The sequence below is a fragment of the Podarcis melisellensis genome (assembly GCF_964234715.1).
Source record: "Podarcis melisellensis genome assembly, chromosome: 10".
In the NCBI taxonomy this organism is placed as follows: Eukaryota; Metazoa; Chordata; class Lepidosauria; order Squamata; family Lacertidae; genus Podarcis; species Podarcis melisellensis.
In genome coordinates this window covers 16495186-16513563 of record NC_138542.1, presented here as the reverse complement: position 1 = coordinate 16513563, position 18378 = coordinate 16495186, and the positions used below count along the sequence as shown (strand labels likewise).

The window sequence follows — 18378 nt, the reverse complement described above, 5'->3', positions numbered from 1 at the left end:
TTTGGCCTGTTAATTTTGACTTTGCATTGTACTTGGTATATGTCAAGGCTATATTTTACCATAACATTAAATTTACCTCATGTTTACTGAATATTTTTTGTTTTTTAATTATTTATACTTTTCAGGTTTATACATTTCACTGATTTTACAATCATTTTGACATTTCAAAACTTGACTTCCTTCCTCCTCTTTCTGCGGTTCCTTAAATTTATTTTTAATATCTTCTGCATATCAAGATTAACTTAATTTACTCATTTATTCATCTTCTTTAAATATATACACTTAAGAAGTTGCAGTTTATTACAATAATCCTGCCAGTGTTCTTATCCGTTTACAATTCATCTGTAAATATTCAATAAACCATTTCCATTCCTTTATAAAAAGTTTGTTATCTTGATTTCTTACTCTTCTGGCGAGTTTTGCCATTTCTGCATATTCCACACGTTTCTGTATCCATTCTTCCTTTGCTGGGACTTCTTGTTGACTGAATTGTTTTTAGTCTTGTGTTGCAGGTTTTGTAACAAATGTGTCCCACTTCCCCCCAAAAAGGTTAGATGTTTGTTAGCCACTTTGGGCTCTTTTCACTGTGGAAAAGAAATACAAATAAACTAAATTCAAAATAAAAGTGAGGCTTTTTCTTCTGCCTCTCAGCTTTATGAGCAAGGGTGTGGAGAGAGATGGGGTTTCTAGTGCAGCTGTGTATAGCTGTGGCCCTCCCCATGGCTCCAATTCAGCAGGGGGCCAGTCCACTGTCCCTCAGACCTTGTGGGGGGCCGGACTATATTTTGAAAAGAAAAAATGAACGGATTCCTATGCCCCAAAAATAACCCAGAGATGCATTTTAAATAAAAGCACACATTCTGCTCATGTAAAAACATGCTGATTCCTGGACCACCCGCGGGCCGGATTGAGAAGGCGATTGGGCCAGATCTGGCCCCCAGGCCTTAGTTTGCTTACCCATGCTCCAATTCAAGGAGCCTTAGTCAGGACAACCCAGGCTCCCCTGGATCCAGTCCCAAATTAGTTCAGGGTGAGGCTAATGTCTCATTAAGTTTTTTAATTTTTTAAAAAAAGCCATGGCTTCTCTGCAAGTGAGCACCCTGCATTCTGCAGGATCAGTGCCTCCACTTCAGCTCTTGTGCAGAGACATAGGTCCTGTTGTGTGGGGTGCTATTCTGCAGGGAAGTTGCTTGCAAAGCAGGACATCACAGAATCAGTGCCTCTGCAGGGCATCAGGCATTAAGAATAGTAGGGGAGCGATGGGCGCTTACCTTCTCCTGGCAAGATGCAGCTGACAGTCAGGTAACTCTTGATGGTGTTTTTTTAAAAAAATGCAAATTTAGTAAATTCACCTTTAAATGTAAACAATCAAATTACTCTCCCATCCTTACCTGCCTCTTTGATCCCACAGAGGCAGAATGTTTATTTCCTTACACACAATTGACTACATAAAGTTAGTGCTGTCTGGTCATGTATTGGAGACTCTCGCTGTCACCCTCTCTTTATTTATTTTTATAAACTTCATTTATGTGCTTGTGACTCTTCATGGCTCATCTTAAGGAATCGCTCTAAAGTTCGCTAAATGAATATTTCAGTCTCCTTTCAGTCTCTTTGTTCTTTCCTTTTTCCTCTCAGCTGCACGGCCTTGTCCGTACAAGTATCAAATTATAGACTTAGGACGTAAGGCTTTTAAGTTTAGGATGACTGAGTATTCTTAACAAATTTGTAGATGAGACAGAGGATACAAAATAAAAACGGGAGTGACTGAGAGAAACTTCAGATGACAGATTAGAATTATAACAAGCTTGATAATTAGGATGAAAGCAGTTAAAGTGGCATTCTGTTTCAGATAAACATATTGTAGAGGAAAAGAACAGAGAGCGGAGCTTTAACCAGTGGCAAAGCTCAGAAGGGTTTTGGATTACGTACGTATTGTAAGTCGTCAGTGCAATGCTCTTTTCAAGTAAGAGAAAGGCATGTGGTACAGAGATACAGGCATCTCTCAGCAGATAGGTGAGAGTAGAAAGAGTCTACGCAAGTTAAAAAGTTTGAAAGCTATTGGACTAGTCTATTTTGAGTGTGGGGGACCTAGGTTGGCCTGGCACAGGTCCTGATTTGGTCCGCAAGGCAGTTTCCCTACAAACCTTACTCAGCTGCTGCTCACCTGACATATGTGATGAGGGACAGGGAAGGATGCACCTGTAAAGGAACTATTGGGAGCTTAAAGAGAGCTCCTGGTTGTTCCTTTGCAAATGGGGCCAAGGAGTTTGCCATTGGGGAAGACCCAGCTTTGTCGATTTGCAACCCCTGTTAGCTAGCCCCTTTGAAGTTATCACTTGATGTAATGACATCAGGTGATAGGCGAGCACCCTCACCCACATGTCAAAATGGGCTACTGGAGTGGGAGATGTTGGGATCCACCTACTTGCTGGGAAAGTTTCCCTCCCCCCTGGGCTTACATGATGGGAGAGAGACTTGAAAGGAAACTCTACACTGATGTCTTGCCAGATGACATGCTGGGGCTTAACGGTGGATCACCAGAACTATGTGATAGGATCACTGCTTGCTGTCAAATAGTTCATGGAAAGTTGATATCAGTTAACATGAACTAATAAGGTAAAGGGACCCCTGACCATTAGGTCCAGTCGTGACCAACTCTGGGGTTGCGGTGCTCATCTCGCTTTATTGGCCGAGGGAGCCAGCGTACAGCTTCTGGGTCATGTGGCCAGCAGGACTAAGCCGCTTCTGGTGAACCAGAGCAGCACATGGAAACGCCGTTTACCTTCCCGCTGGAGCAGTACCTATTTATCTACTTGCACTTTGACGTGCTTTTGAACTGCTAGGTTGACAGGAGCAGGGACCGAGCAACGGAAACTCGCCCCTTCGCGGGGATTCAAACTGCCGACCTTCTGATCGGCAAGCCCTAGGTTCTGTGGTTTAACCCACAGCGCCACCTGCGTCCCAACATGAACTAATACCAGCACTTTATTATATGTATATCCTCCATTTTTTTCCTTTGAAGTTTATCTCCCTCATCCTCAGAACAACTCTGTGAGGTGGGGAAGGCGTAGAGAGTGAGGTTAAGCCCAAGGCTGCCAGTGACCTTCATGGCTGAGTGGGGATTTGAACTCTGGCATCGCCATTCCTAATCTGGCATTTGAAACCAGTGCTCTTCACCTGGTGCCCTCCAAATGTTGCCAGGCTCCAATTCCCATTAGTTCCAGCCAGCATTGCAAAAGGTCAGGGGCAACGGGAGACAGTAGTTCAAAAATCTGGAGGACAGTGTGTTGTGGAAGACTACTCTAACCACTATACCACACTTAAAGGTAAAGGGACACCTGACTGTTAGGTCCAGTCGTGGCTGACTCTGGGGTTGCGGCGCTCTTCTTGCTTTATTGGCTGAGGGAGCCGGCGTACAGCTTCCGGGTCATGTGGCCAGCATGACTAAGCCGCTTCTGGCGAACCAGAGCAGCGCACGGAAACAATGTTTACCTTCCCGCTGGAGCGGTACCTATTCATCTACTTGCACTTTGACGTGCTTTCGAACTGCTAGGTTGGCAGGAGCAGGGACCGAGCAATGGGAGCTTTCCCCATCGCGGGGATTCGAACTGCCGACCTTCTGATCGGCAAGCCCTAGGCTCTGTGGTTTAACCCACAGCGCCACCTGTGTCCCATACCACACTTACTTTATGGCTTTTGACCTCTTGATCATCTTTATGGCTCTCTCTTAGATTCTTAAAATTTAGTGGCTAAACTGAACATTGTTATATAATCTTATATTAACTAGGATTAGGCAGAGAACTTATATAACTTCTGCTTTTGAATCATAGAATTGTAGAGTTGGAAGAGACCACAGAGTCATCTAGTCTAAACCCCTGCAATGCAGGAATTTTTACCCAAGGTAGGGCTCGAACCCAGGACCCCATGAGATTAAGAGTCTCATGCTCTACCGACTGATCTATCATGTTGCATTAGGGGACAAAACAGGAGTATAAGGTCATGAGCAGCCCCATAGACTAGCCTTTCTCAACTTTGGGTCCCCAGATGTTGTTGGACTACAACTCCCATCATCCCTAGCTAGCAGGACCAGTGGTCAGGGATGATGGGAGTTGTAGTCCAACAACATCTGGGGACCCAAGGTTGACCTTGTACTCCTGTTTTGTCTCCTAGTGCAGTCAATGGGCTACCTTTGAATAGGAAGGTGTTAACCTATTGCTGCTGTTCTCTCTGAGTCCTTTCACAGTAGGAAGCACCTCATAGGTTGACATCATACAAACATGGCAATAAATAGAGATTTTCACAGGGATGCAGGAAGCAGGTGGACCACTTGAAATGGAGAAGTAGAAAAAAGTGGGCGTGTTTTTCAGCATTCATGTCAGATGCTGGGGGCAAGCGGGGATGCTGTTGAGAGTGGTTTGGTTGGCAGTTGTAACAAATTGCCTCTCCAAGCCCTGAGTTACAGCAAATTGCTTTCCTTTTTACTTTCGTCTTCCTATGTACATGTACTAGAGAATTGCACCCTCTTCGTTCATACTGAGAGGAAACAAAAACATGACCCCTGACTTGTTGGAAGAATACAAACTGCAATCCCTGGTCCTCCTATAATGTTAAGTGAGGGATTGTGAGAACGGGGATGAGACGAGCAGCCTTGATGGGTACATTCATGAAATAACTTTAACTATGGTTTACAGTGACGTTTTGAATTGTACCAATATATTAATTTAAAAGAGCTGAACACCCGGGTGTCAACCTCTTTCAGAATGGCAGACTGTGCCCATTGAGCTCTTATTCTTCAATTCAGTGCTGAAGGTTTTTGGTAGCTGGGGAGTTGACAGAAAAGCTTCAAAACTTGTATTGTTCTCACTTAGTGCAACTTATTGCAATAACAATTTTTTTTTGCTTATTTGAGAACTGATTTAGACACATTATCTTTGAACATAAACTCACAGCTGAGGAAGTTAAGCTTGCATTTTAGAAAGTCTTTCCCCCTTCCTAGTGCTTGTAGGAGCACTTCTGTTAAACAGCCAAGCCAGAAGTAATTTGCTTTTAATGGTTTTTATACAGCAGCTGAGAAATGCATGATTTGGAACTGTTCTCATTCTTCCCCTCCTCCCCCTTAAATAAGGGCTGATTTAACAGAGGAGTTTTTGACCCTGAGAAAGCTAGACGCTCTCCCACTCCCTGCTGCCAAGGAACAGCAGTAAGGCGTTGAACTGATAGGCGAGACTCCAGGATCAGGTGTTTACCACTTTGTATGAGAGACTGGCAGAGAAATGAACTGGCAGCAGCTGTGTGAATAAGGGGAGAATTGTTCCACAAATTATGCAAAGCAAATAAAAAATAAAAAATTGACTGTAGCATGAAACATTCTATGCAATATAACCAGCTAAATCCTCAGCAGTTGTATGAATTTCGTACAACACAACTTCGACATGCATGGACAAAATTATTTTGTTGCTTACTGCATTTTTTAGCTGCTTTATATGAAAAAGTCTCAAAGCGACTTAACACTGTAAGACGAACAGATGAAATTGGTTAGAAATTAGGATCCCCCTCAACATGTCTGGTGTGTGTTTTGACAGACATAAACTTTGTATCTAACTCTGAAGGGCTAATCTATGCATTTAGGTCATTGCGTGATGGGTGCTCAAAATTGCCCTATGCATAATTGTAAAGGAAAGGTAGTGAGAGTGGGTTGGCGTGCTGCTGAGTCCTCATTTCAAGCATATTATTTTGAATATGCATACAGTGGTACCTCGGGTTACAGACGCTTCAGGTTACAGACTCCGCTAACCCAGAAATATTACCTCGGGTTAAGAACTTTGCTTCAGGATGAGAACAGAAATCATGCTCTGGTGGCGTGGCAGCAGCAGGAGGCCCCATTAGCTAAAGTGGTGCTTCAGGTTAAGAACGGTTTCAGGTTAAGAACGGACCTCCAGAACGAATTAAGTACTTAACCCGAGGTACCACTGTATTATGAAATCAGCCAATATAGAGTTGACTTGAGGGTTCCCCAGTCTTGCTCTAAGCTATGACCCTCATACCCCCCAAGCCTGAGGTCAAATGCTGTCCTTGGGACCTTTACAAGCCAAGCCCCTGTTCCAGACCACACTTCTCCCAAGCCCTGCTCTATGCCTTACTTGAGTGCTTTTTTTCCTGCGGAAATGTATTATTGATCTGTGATAATGATGCTTGCTTGCTTAAATAGAGGTGTGTGTGTGTGTGTGTGTGTGTGTGTGTTAGGTGCAGCAGGAGTTTGGCCCACTTTTGCCTGTGACCTTCCTCAGCTTTGATACTTGGCTCCTGGAAGATTGCCCAAGTAGGACTGTGGGCCTCATGTTTCCAAAGGTCCTCTTTATCTTGGCTTAGAGGTAGAGCAATTCTTTGCAAGCCGAAAATCCCAGTGTCAGTCCCTACAATCTCCACGTAACACTGGGAAGAACCCCAGGCTGAAACTCAGGAGAGCAATAGACAATCGGCGTAGACCAACCTGATCTGGGTCACTTGATAGGTTGGTGGAATTGTCCCCCTGTCAGTCGCCTGCTGTCATATGATGCCAGGTGATTGAAACATCAAGAGTCTTCCTTTCACATTCGGAGCTTGAATTCAGCCCTTTCTGAATTTGGTGGCTTTTTCTCTCGCCATGCGAGGCAACAGATCAAAGGAAGCAAGTGGCATACTCGCCTTGATTCTTCCTTTATGGCTGTGGCTTGAAATCTTTTTGAACTTCCATGGCTGGAACCTTCCTGTCCCTAATGTCATGTGACATCAGAAGCAGGAAAGGTGAGGCTTGTTATGCCAAAAATGGCCTACTGGGCCAACCCCAGAGGGACTTGCAGGCTTGAGGTGTCTCACCACTGGTGTAGACAATACTGAGCTAGATGGATTAATTTTGTAATACCTGTGTGGTGTAGAGCCAGTGTGGTGTAGTGGTTAAGAGTGGTAGTCTTGTAATCTGGGGAACCGGGTTCGCGTCTCCGCTCCTCCACATGCAGCTGCTGGGTGACATTGGGCTAGTCACACTTCTTTGAAGTCTCTCAGCCCCACTCACCTCACAGAGTGTTTGTTGTGGGGCAGGAAGGGAAAGGAGAATGTTAGCCGCTTTGAGACTCCTTCGGGTAGTGATAAAGTGGGATATCAAATCCAAACTCTTCTACCTGAAGGTGCATCAAATTTCCAGATGGATCTTTATACATGTCATTTATATATGCCCCTTTTAAAAAGCAACATCTTAATCTCTGGATCATAGAAGAAAAGAAGCTAAACCTGAATCTACCCTCTGTTTCCCAAGTATTCCCTCCTCGTGAAGGTTCAGGACAGCTTTGTACATTGCAACGAGAGGACAGTGCACACATTAGTTGTGTAAAGTGCAAAAACAAGCCCGCAGGGATGAACTCTGCCTGCAAAAGTTTGCAAAGTACACGCCTTAGAAGTTGCTTTTGAGGGTGGAAGGGACATGCATCACAAGTGTGATAGCAGTGCAACATTTGTGTGTGTCTGGTCTACCCACTTTATTTTAACACGTGAAATGGCCTTCAGAATTCAGAAACTTAAGGAATATCCTATATTTGCTTTGGTGGCAGCCTCTGAAAAATTGGTGTGATTGCTGTAGTATTCCCTATATCTGAAATTCCAGTATGAGAGTCCCAGTGTTGGTTATCTTCCTCAAATCATGCCTTTCAATAACTCTCCATTTTGTTCAGGTGCATCTATGTAAGAAAATAACACAGCTTTACAAACATAAACCCATTCAGCAGAGATAGGACTTTTAAACAAACAAACAAACAAACAAACAAGGATGAATTAGGACCTTAAGAAAATCCTGGAGTTAATATCAAGTCAGTGTAAATCTCTGTCAGTAGAAACCTCAGAAGTGGAGAGCAATGTGGTTGTTATCTCCTTTCCTTTCCCTTGTAGCTGAGTGTACTCCTCCCATCTCTTCCAGAGAGTAACAAGTTTAGTGGACTTAGAACCAAGCGTTGCTATTCAGGAATGTTCAAAAATGTAACTCTGCTCCAAGTACAGTATGGGCAAGCATGTAATTTTCAGGCTGGGCTATTTTGTGATCCTGACATTTTTTCTGCTTGCTGCATGGTGAGATTTCACCAGCTCATAGCAGCAGTTCAGCCCTTGCGCGAACAGCCTACCTTCTGTTTAAAAACAGAGCCGCTTCTGTTCACTTGAAATAGTCAACAATAAACTGTAAAGGATTTTTCCCCCCTCCTGGAGAATTAAATATGTAACAATTTGTAAAAGTTGATTGACAGACCCACCAAATGACAGACAGAAAGGCAAAAAACCCAAAAAAAACCAAATGAAATGCTAGAAATGGATTGTGGATGTTAAATGGGGGTGATAAAGACATTTTGGTATAGGGCAGAGTAAATGTTTTCTTTACCTTCCCTGTGCTATTTCCATTTGTGGGGAGGAATCCTTAAAACAACACACCACACAACACAACACAACACAACACAACACAACACAACACAACCACTTTGTATCTCAAAGCTGAACTATGAAAGGCACCCCTAAAGTTCTTTGAAAACTTTTGTGAAAAATTCAAGCATCCTACTTCATATGAGAGACATGAGATCCACAGCTTTTCATGAGTTCACCTCCCCGACTCTCACATTGCTTATTGTGAGTGAAAAATTTCAAGAGATATAAGGGTGGTAGTCTCTAAGGTGCCATGAGCTTGTTTATATTGCTTTGCTGCTACAGTTATTACACTGTTATGCAGCCAAACAGTTATTATGACATTGCTAATGAAACACATTAAAGTGAGCAGTGCGCTGAAATGATATAGGAAGAATTTACGTGGAAATACTGGATACGTTTTCCATGTGACATGTCTGCTGTGTACGGCTTCCAAGAGAAAGTTGGGTACCTGCTTAAAGAAGATCTATTTGCTTGACGGCCAACACTCAGTCTCTCTTTCTCCCCTCCACCTCCTTGCTTTTTTCTTGGCAAGCAAACAAAAGATCTTGTCAAGCAGCAAGAGGATGCCGTCTGTACTGAGCTGCCTGGCAGACCATTACAAAATGGCCAAAGGATTATTTTGGGGGAAAGGGGGGAGAAGAGCACAGCTTGACTTCCTTCCAGCTAAGGTTAGCAACTGCCCAGTGATGAAGGCAAGAGGTCCAAGAAAACCAAATCAACATATATAAATGGGTTGCCTCTGAAACTATGGCGCAGTTGAATAAGCCTGGCTCTTGTGAATTCACTTAATGGCTACAGGAGCTTGTTCTGATGTGAGGTCCAGAAAAGGATAATTAATTTAAGGAAATAAATCTTATTAAGCCAAGCCAAACCGTGACAGCGACATATGTGAACTGTTGCCAGACAAATGCAATTACTCCGGTGACAGCAAAGGTTGCGAGGTTTTTAGCTGGGGCAATCAGAATAAGATCCACTATTTGACTATTAATTCCAAACCCTAAAATGTATTGTATATAACTGACTTTTTATTTCTATTCTTTGTATATTGTATTATTGTTTTATTGCTATGGCTGATGCAAACAATGATTCATTCATTCGATCAATCCAATTACTCCAGTGCCATATTTTGCTTTTAATTAAATTATGACTATTACTCCTCTTTCTCATCTGCCAGTGAAAAGTGACAGCTTGTCAGTTCCTCGGTTTTTAATATAGCTCTTTTAAGTAGATATTCCTATTTATTGTGTTGTTGTTGTTGTTGTTGTTGTTGTTGTTAATTGAATTTATATACCACCCTATACCCGGAGGTCTCAGGGCAGTTCACAGAACAAACAAACAAACAAACTTAGGTCCATTACAGAATGTCTAGGAATGTCTAGGAATTGGTTTATTTGCCCCTGTATAACTTGCTGAAATTAATGGCTTTGCTAGGAACTAGCCAATATAAATGTTATTAAAAATAAATTGTGTCGTGTCCCCCCCCCCCGGGCTTGGAAGGGGAGCTCAGAGTAGATTGCAGTCTTTAAAAGTATATATACTTCTTTTAAAATTGTGTTTGTAGAGATGTGAAGACCTGGAAAAGCAACTTGCAAAATGTTTCCCCTACTTTTCATCCAACCCAATACAAACAAAGCATATTTAAAAAAATAAATCGAAATCCACCAACTAGGAATATTTTTTTTAAAAAGAGAACCCTAAATTATTATTTCCTAACCATGTTTAAAAGGGAGGGGGGAACCTAATATGTGACCTGCTTTATTTAGGAGAGTTATACTCCACTGTTCAGACTGCTGCAATTTGCCAGAGCAGTCAAAACAATGACTGAATATACATACAATGAAAATAACAATAAATAATGTTAAAAGGAGCAAAAATAAAACCATATTGCAAGATAAACTTCAGTACTTCGAAGACTCTGTGCTCCCACACAGTGCCACCCAAGGGAGGAATACAACAAAAAAGACCGAATGTACTATTATTATTAATTATTATTATTATTACTACTCCTCCTCCTCCTCCTCCATATTTGCTTTAAATAGGAGCAGTGGGGATCTTGGCAGGTATCAAGTGTATGTATGTATGTCTACATGGAGTTCATGGGCACCACATTGGGGACTGAGCCGCAAACAGTCAGATTCAGAACCTGATTGATTCTGACCAAATCACCCTTCCGGTGCCACTGAATCATTCTAAATGTTCTTCATGTGGTGTGGGAACTACTAATAGATGGAAGAATGCCTAAAAGACCACCCTGGGGCTCATTTATACAACTGTTAGTTGCGTGCTGAGGTCCCCCAAAACACCCCTACCCCAATAACTCACACGTCACTCATAAATTTTTGTTTAAGGTTTTTGGCATAATTTTGGCCACAACTTTATTAAACATACAACTTGTGAGTGGTTGCTTAGGCATTGGTTATGACTATCTGTCTCCCCCCCCCCCACCTTGGAGGACAGCACTGACTCCCGGATTCCAGCGAAAGCCAGTGTGGAGGAACAAGATCAGGGATAACTGGAGCTGCGGCACAGACCCTCCGCTTCTCCCCGCATGCTCCCAGGGGCTTACGCGGCCCGCACCCGATTCCAGGGGTTTGGACGAGAGGATGGTAAGCCCCTGAATTCCTTTAACGGAATTCCCGTGCAGCAGCGGCATTGGAGGGGCAGGCACAGCCAATCCACACCCCTCCTCCAACCAATTTAAACCAATGCCTAATGGCCAACCTTACAAGTTGTGACGATTTGCTACGCATTAGCAAAAACCAAATGGCACACACTAATCAGCCAAATGGAAAAATTCCTACCAGGCCCCCGCACCAAGGCGGACGACCCCATGACAGGCATAGCAAGGTCAAAGCACAAGCCCAAAAGGGAGGACGGGCGGGCGATCCGGTTCCCACATTGAAAGAGAAAGCAGCTTGCTGTGAACCTTGTTTAAATAACCTGTACCCACCCCCAAATTGGCAACATCAATTTTATCCCAGCAACTCAAACAGCCAATCCTTGCCAGGCCCCTCTATCTTATCCTGCCTGGCAACTACGGGGTGTCTTGCTAGGCCCCATCCGCAACATGGGCTCTCCTTTAGTGAGAACACGCTTTCACAGATAGCAAGCTGATAGCAAGCTCCTTCTACAAGTGGACGAATGACAGAATAAGGATCTTGGACTTGAGATTTTTCTAACGGCAATTCTTGAAACATTTTGCCTCTCCCAAGTTAATACTGGCATAAATCACAGGAGATGTTTTGTAGAGTAGACTTGCAGAAGGGAGAAATCACTTGCACTATAAGATTACATGAATGTTTATATTGGCACAGTAGACTTCCGTATTGTAAATTTGTTTCCCTACTGGACAGGTTGTTGGAGCGTGTTTTGGTTTTTTAAAAAAACAAACTATTGTTCCCTTAAGAATAGTCATAAATGGTTCTTCCAGTTTCATCATGTACTGCAGGTTTTGCTCAGGACATGTGCTAACTTTGTCTACTTGGAAAGGGATTAAATTGACAGCAGTATTATAAATAAACTATTGTATGGGCTGTCATGATGTGTGGTATGATACCTTGTAGTTGTGAAGCTTTTATTGTTGGATCATCTGCACGTATTCTGCCGTTTGTGTGTAAAATTTGGGGGTGAAATTAAGTGAAAGGGAACTGCATTATATTGTTCTAACTCCCAATGTAGGATTTCTCCTAGATGCTTTCAAATGTTTCCAGTTATTGATAGAAAAATGTACCATATTTTTTGCTCTATAAGACTCACTTTTTCCCTCCTAAAAAGTAAGGGGAAATATGTGTGCATCTTGTGGAGCGAATGCAGGCTGCACAGCTATCCCAGAAGCCAGAACAGCAAGAGGGATTGCTGCTTTCACTGCGCAGCGATCCCTCTTGCTGTTCTGGCTTCTGAGATTCAGAATATTTTTTTTCTTGTTTTCCTCCTCCAAAAACTAGGTGCGTCTTGTGGTCTGGTGCGCCTTATAGAGTGAAAAATACGGTAATTCATTACCAGACACAAAGAAGCTGAATTCACAGTCTGTCATCAATCACTGCAGCTGCACGGTCTATGCTTATAGTTCTGAAGAGGTCCAAGTTCATAGAACCATAGAATTGTAGAGTTGGAAGAGGGACCACAAGTGTCATCTAGTCCAGCCCCCTGCAATGCAGGAATCTTTTACCCAACATAGAGCTTGAACCCGTGACCTTGATTTTAAGAGCCTTATGATCTAGCTACAGTGGTGCCTTGCAAGACGAAATTAATCCGTTCCGCGAGTCTCTTCGTCTTGCGGTTTTTTCGTCTTGCAAAGCATGGCTATTAGCGGCTTAGCGGCTATTAACGGCTTAGCGGCTTTAAGAAAAAGGAAAAAAACTCGCAAGAACTTGCAAGACGTTTCGTCTTGCGAAGCAAGCCCATAGGGAAATTTGTCTAGCGAAGCGACGCAAAAAACGAAAAACCCTTTCGTCTTGTGCGTTTTTCGTTTTGCGAGGCATTCATCTTGCGGGGCACCACTGTACTGAGCTAAAACTTGTGCTTGGTGGGTGAAACCCCAGACTTCTATAAATGTGCTGTTTTACATTCAATCTTAGGTAAATTCAGAATAATTTCTTTGGTGCCCCTTGTGCGATTGGCATTTGATTCATTATATTGTAGATATAAACCACCTAGGTTGTATCAGATTTTGAAATGGTGGTGGTAAGTTTCAAACCACATATTGAAGGCAAATGCATGCCATGAAGTCACTTCCTTTTTTTAAAAAAATCATTTTTATTACGTTTTCCATTTTAACAATCCAATCAAATCACATTAAATATTCCAAATTATACATATACATATCAATTAATCCAAATATTTTGCCAAATTATTAATTTTTTGTTGGTACTTCCCATGCTTCAAGTTCGGGGGGGGGGGCTCTGATCATCTCATATCTCTGCTGCTTTTGATAGTCATTTCTAATAGTTCCTTTAAATCTTCCTGTTGTTTTCCTTCTTTCACGGCCTCTGAGTTGTTTCCACAAGCGAGCTGAAGTAAAATGATGTGTTTCTGTGTGGATTTTATGTGTATGATACCCCTCTGTCCATGCAACTTCCCCTCACATGCTGGTATTTCTGCCGAATCAATCCAAAAATATTTTCGCTGCTGGCAGCCGCCATCTTCTCTCAATTCCGCAATGAAGTCACTTCCAATAGTTTTTCACAAAAAGTAGCCACTGGGAGCTTAAATTGTTGAGTGAAAGCATGGTTTAACACACACACGCGCGCGCACACACACACACAAACACACACACAGGTGGCACTCCTAAGCAGAATTGCAGCCTACTGAAGTTGTGTCTTAAATAAAAACATACTCGTGTATGACAAGTTGTTTGCCCAGAAGTTACCATGAATTCCAGCTGGGTTCTTGTGGAAACAAGTAACTTTCTAAATGGTAGCAAAAAGAAAGAAAGAAAGAAAGAAAGAAAGAAAGAAAGAAAGAAAGAAAGAAAGAAAGAAAGAAAGAAAGGTCTTATGCTCATGTTTGGGTTAGCGTCTGTTAGGATTTTCACAAATAATGACACAACTAGGTTGTCCTTTTTGTGCTGCTTGGGAGATGAAACAGGCCCTTGTTAGCTTAGTGCTGCACCATATAATCCAAGCTAGAATAACCTCCTCTTAAACTATTGAGCATCTGAGGTCTAATTGTTTTAAAAAACAAACAAAAATAATTTGTTTTTACTCTGCCGTGGGCCAAAGGCTTTTAAAATCAAATTGAAATAATCTCCCTTCTATTCTTGTTACCATAGTAGGTCTATTCAAGTCAATGTTGTTATCTTTGGCAGGCTTCTGCAGTTCAAAAATAATGTGGATATATTAGACCTGATTGTCCTCTGTTCTGCCATGGTTTTTTTTTTTGGCTGATTTTTGTAAGTTATTGATTACCGGTTATATGCCGGTTCACTCAGAAATCCCACTGAGTTCCATAGGGATTACTCATGAGAAAACGTAAATGGGACTGTAATCTTAGAATACAACCAGGCCAATTTGAAAAGGACAAAGTCACCTTGGAGACTTGAATTCCACTGCTACAGCAGAAAGGGTGCATAATGGTGGTTGTTTTTGTCCTTAAATATTAAATAGATCATACTTTCCATTGTTGCAGGTGAGCGGTGAGCATTCTACGTGACTTCAGTCCCTCCTGGGCATATCTGATTTAAATTTATTGGGGGACTCTTGAAATATGAAGCGTTAAGTTGTATTCTATTCCAGTGATGTAATATTTGGCATTTTATTTCTCCTCCTCCTCCAACCCCCGCCCCCCACCCCAGAATCAGACCTCAACTAGCCAAAGAAAAGATTGAAGGATGCCATATCTGCACATCTGTCACACCTGGAGAACCTCAAGTGTTTCTGGGAAAAGATAAAGCCTTCACCTTTGATTATGTATTTGATATTGAATCCCAGCAAGAAGAAATCTATATACAGTGCATAGAAAAACTGATTGAAGGCTGCTTTGAAGGATACAATGCTACCGTGTTTGCTTATGGGCAGGTAAACTTTACGAAGTTTCAAAATTAATTGTTTGCTTTTCAGTGAATCTGTCAGATGGCTGTTGTGGTTGCTCGAGAGTAAGCAGGCAGAACTCCAAACAAGTATTTTACAGGTTTTATTTTGGTGGAAACTATTTACAGTGACGCGGGTGGCAGTTCGAAACCCCGCGACAGGGTGAGCTCCCGTTGCTCGGTCCCTGCTCCTGGCATCCTAGCAGTTCAAAAGCATGTCAAAGTGCAAGTAGATAAATAGGTACTGCTCCGGCGAGAAGGTAAACAGTGTTTCCGTGCGCTGCTCTGGTTCGCCAGAAGCGGCTTAGTCATGCTGGCCACATGACCCGGAAGCTGTACGCCGGCTCCCTCGGCCAGTAAAGCGAGATGAGCGCCGCAACCCCAGAGTTGGCCATGACTGGACCTAATGGTCAGCGGTCCCTTTACCTTTATTTATAGTGAAGAGCCCCAAAGCTCATGTCTGGCTCAATCGCTAGCAGAATCCGGGAGTGGTCTTTTTTTGGATCTCCCCCCCAACCTTTTAGTAGAGGTGAAAACAAATAGATTTCAACATGGGAGAATTATCAACAACAACAATAATAATTTATTATTTGTACCCCGCCCATCTGACTGGGTTTCCCCAGCCACTCTGGGCAGCTTCCATAGAAACCAAAGATACACCAAAATATCACACATTTAAAACTTCCCTTAACAGGGCTGCCTTAAGATGTGTTCTGAATGTCAGGTAGTTGTTTATCACTTTGACATCTGATGGGAGGGCGTTCCACAGGGCGGGCGCCACTACCGAGAAGGCCCTCTGCCTGGTTCCCCGTAGCTTTGCTTCTCGCAATGAGGGAACCGCCAGGAGGCCCTTGGCGCTGGACCTCAGCATCCGGACAGAACGATGGGGGTGGAGACGCTCCTTCAGGTATACTGGGCTGAGGCCGTTTAGGGCTTTAAAGGTCAACACCAGCACTTTGAATTCTGCTCCGAAACGTACTTGAAATCAAGATTTCAAGGCTCATTTTTGGGTATATTAAAACAGTGGTGTATTTTTAAGCAGGTGCAAAGCAGTACATTTGAGGCAGAAGGTGCTCAGAAATGCAATCCTTCAGCTTGAATTACAGTGGCCTTGAATTCTAATAGGTCTGTTCAAAAGAGGACGTGTCCAGCTCAGATTGGACTTGTATCCCATCCTCTTCACTTTTGTCCCTCCTCTCCACATTTGGCATAAATGCTGTTTCGATATAGCCAGGGATGCTGAGAGCATTTTAGTATCTGGAGTTGTCACAAGTTAGCCACTCCTGCTCAAATGACTTGACTGATGGTTATCTCTATTATCAATATTGGGATATCAAGTTGTCTTCTTTTTATCTTTTCTTCCCGGCAGTCTCCTAAACATCCAGGCACTGGCCAGGCAGATCCACATTTGTCATTAATTAAATTTGTATACCACCCTTTATCTGACGATCACAGGGCGGTTCAGTACAAAACGAGAGCTCAAAATACATAATAAAACAAAAACAAGTAATGAGTTTTCCTCCCAGGGGTTTTAAATTAGTTCCCAGTGTTTTGGTCCCAGTACTGCTTGGGAACTGCTAGCGTAGGGTGGGCAGGCAGCCACATGTTGCCTAAACAACTGTGTTGTTCTTTTGTTTGGTCCTGATGCTTTGACACCTGATGGACTACTAGATTGAGGAGAAGGTGAGCTTAGAGTTCCAGTGGGTGGCTGCCTTCTTGGAGCATTATTTTCCTGCAGTATGTTACTTAACACACCCTATTAAGTTTAGCATGACATAATCTACCTAATAACCCAGTTTTCTTTTTCTTTTTAACCACTGCAAAACGTTGGAAAATATGTTTTATAGCTAGGAAGCCAGTCTAATCTTGCTTCAGCTAGCAGGACTCCTGGAATATCACCCCTTGTTTCCTGGGGGGCAGGCGGTAGTGGTTTAGATCCTCATCTCCACTCACTATGCATTTCTGCAGTCCAGATGTTTTTATGCCATCCAAATGCTGTAGAGATCTTACTTTTTTCTTGAGACAACCTAGAAAGTTGTAAAGTGAGCTGCTGGAGTCAGAAGTCTTTTTGATCAGCAATAGAGTGTTTTTTGTGTTATTTGACCCTAGGTTAAGATGTATACGATAAACATTATTTAGTTGCACATTAATGCTGTTTGGTCTCTTAAATTTAGACAGGAGCCGGTAAAACATACACCATGGGGACTGGATTTGATGTTAACATAATGGAAGAGGAACAGGGCATTATACCACGAGCTGTAAAACACCTGTATAAATGTATTGAAGGAAAAACGCATGCAGCTATTCAACAAGGCGTTCCACCTCCAGAATTTAAAGTGAATGCTCAGTTCTTAGAGGTAAGCTTTCATAGCAAAAATTATTTCCCGCATGTAGCAAAGATATTGGGGCATACTAATCACAACATACTCAATTCTGATTGGCAAGGAGGTAAATTTTAAATCTGTTTCGTCAACATACAATTTAAATATTGCAGAAAACCCAGTGGAATGAATTGTAGCAATATGTTTATTATTGTTTATTATGTAATTTAGGCAGGAAGAATGGCAGGGAAGTTGAGATTTGCTTATCTAACGTTTGAAATCTATGTTTTGGAACATCGTAAAATTATAGTGTTGCAAACTATTTAACACCCACACTAGGGTGGAGAGAGAGGACATTTTGCCCTTTTCACTAAAGCTCAGATGATTTATGACGCCTGATTCAAAGCTTAGGAAACATGTTTTATTAATTGAGGTCAGTAAGAGAGGCCCCCTCTCTTGGTGTTGTTGAATAAGGCCAATGAACTGTGTTTGCCACTTTTACATTTGCAATTCTAATGGGAGTTATTTTTTAAATGCCCTTCTGAGTTAGGGTTTAGCAACAGCACGGTAACCAAGTTACAGATGCTTGAATTCCGATGCAGGGAATTATCGCTGCACTGCTGTTGGCATTTCTGCCAAAATATTAACCAAATACATTATGGAGTTGGACTAGTCTATACCTGTTGCTCTTGACCTAAGGGCACTGGATTTAAGCTTTCTGGCTAATATTTGTCCAGAGGAACAAATCGTAAACTGCACAGCATAAAGGCAGCCCCTTGGTTCCCCTTAATTTGGACTTTGTTTTCCAAACTCTTTGATAGTTAAACAGTTGCTTTTTTTCCAGGGTCCTGATAGTTTGTAAGCAAAACAAATCCATTTTTAGTGACTTTGGACTTCCAGTGCATCTTCAGCTGATAACTGTAGAATGTTTATACTTACTATTTCCAAACGTAGATTCTATGTATTTTAACAAAAAAAGTCTGCCATAAAGTGTTTCTGTGATATATTTTAAAATACAGAAACAGAGGTCCAAATCACTTTGTCCAGAAAAACAAGCCTTGCAGGAGTGCTTAACTTTTTTTCATTTAAAAA

The 18378-nt window shown here is 42.3% G+C and overlaps 1 protein-coding gene across 9 annotated transcripts in view; it reads left to right on the top strand.

Annotated features, from left to right (window-relative positions):
• KIF21A (kinesin family member 21A) overlaps positions 1 to 18378 on the top strand; it is a 99302-nt gene that overhangs the window by 13853 nt on the left and 67071 nt on the right. For all 9 annotated transcript variants that reach the window (XM_081929119.1, XM_081929123.1, XM_081929121.1 and 6 more), the window contains exons 2-3: positions 14732 to 14954; positions 17140 to 17322. In XM_081929119.1, the coding sequence (XP_081785245.1) occupies positions 14732 to 14954; positions 17140 to 17322 (406 nt within the window). The remainder of the gene's footprint in view (positions 1 to 14731; positions 14955 to 17139; positions 17323 to 18378) is intronic.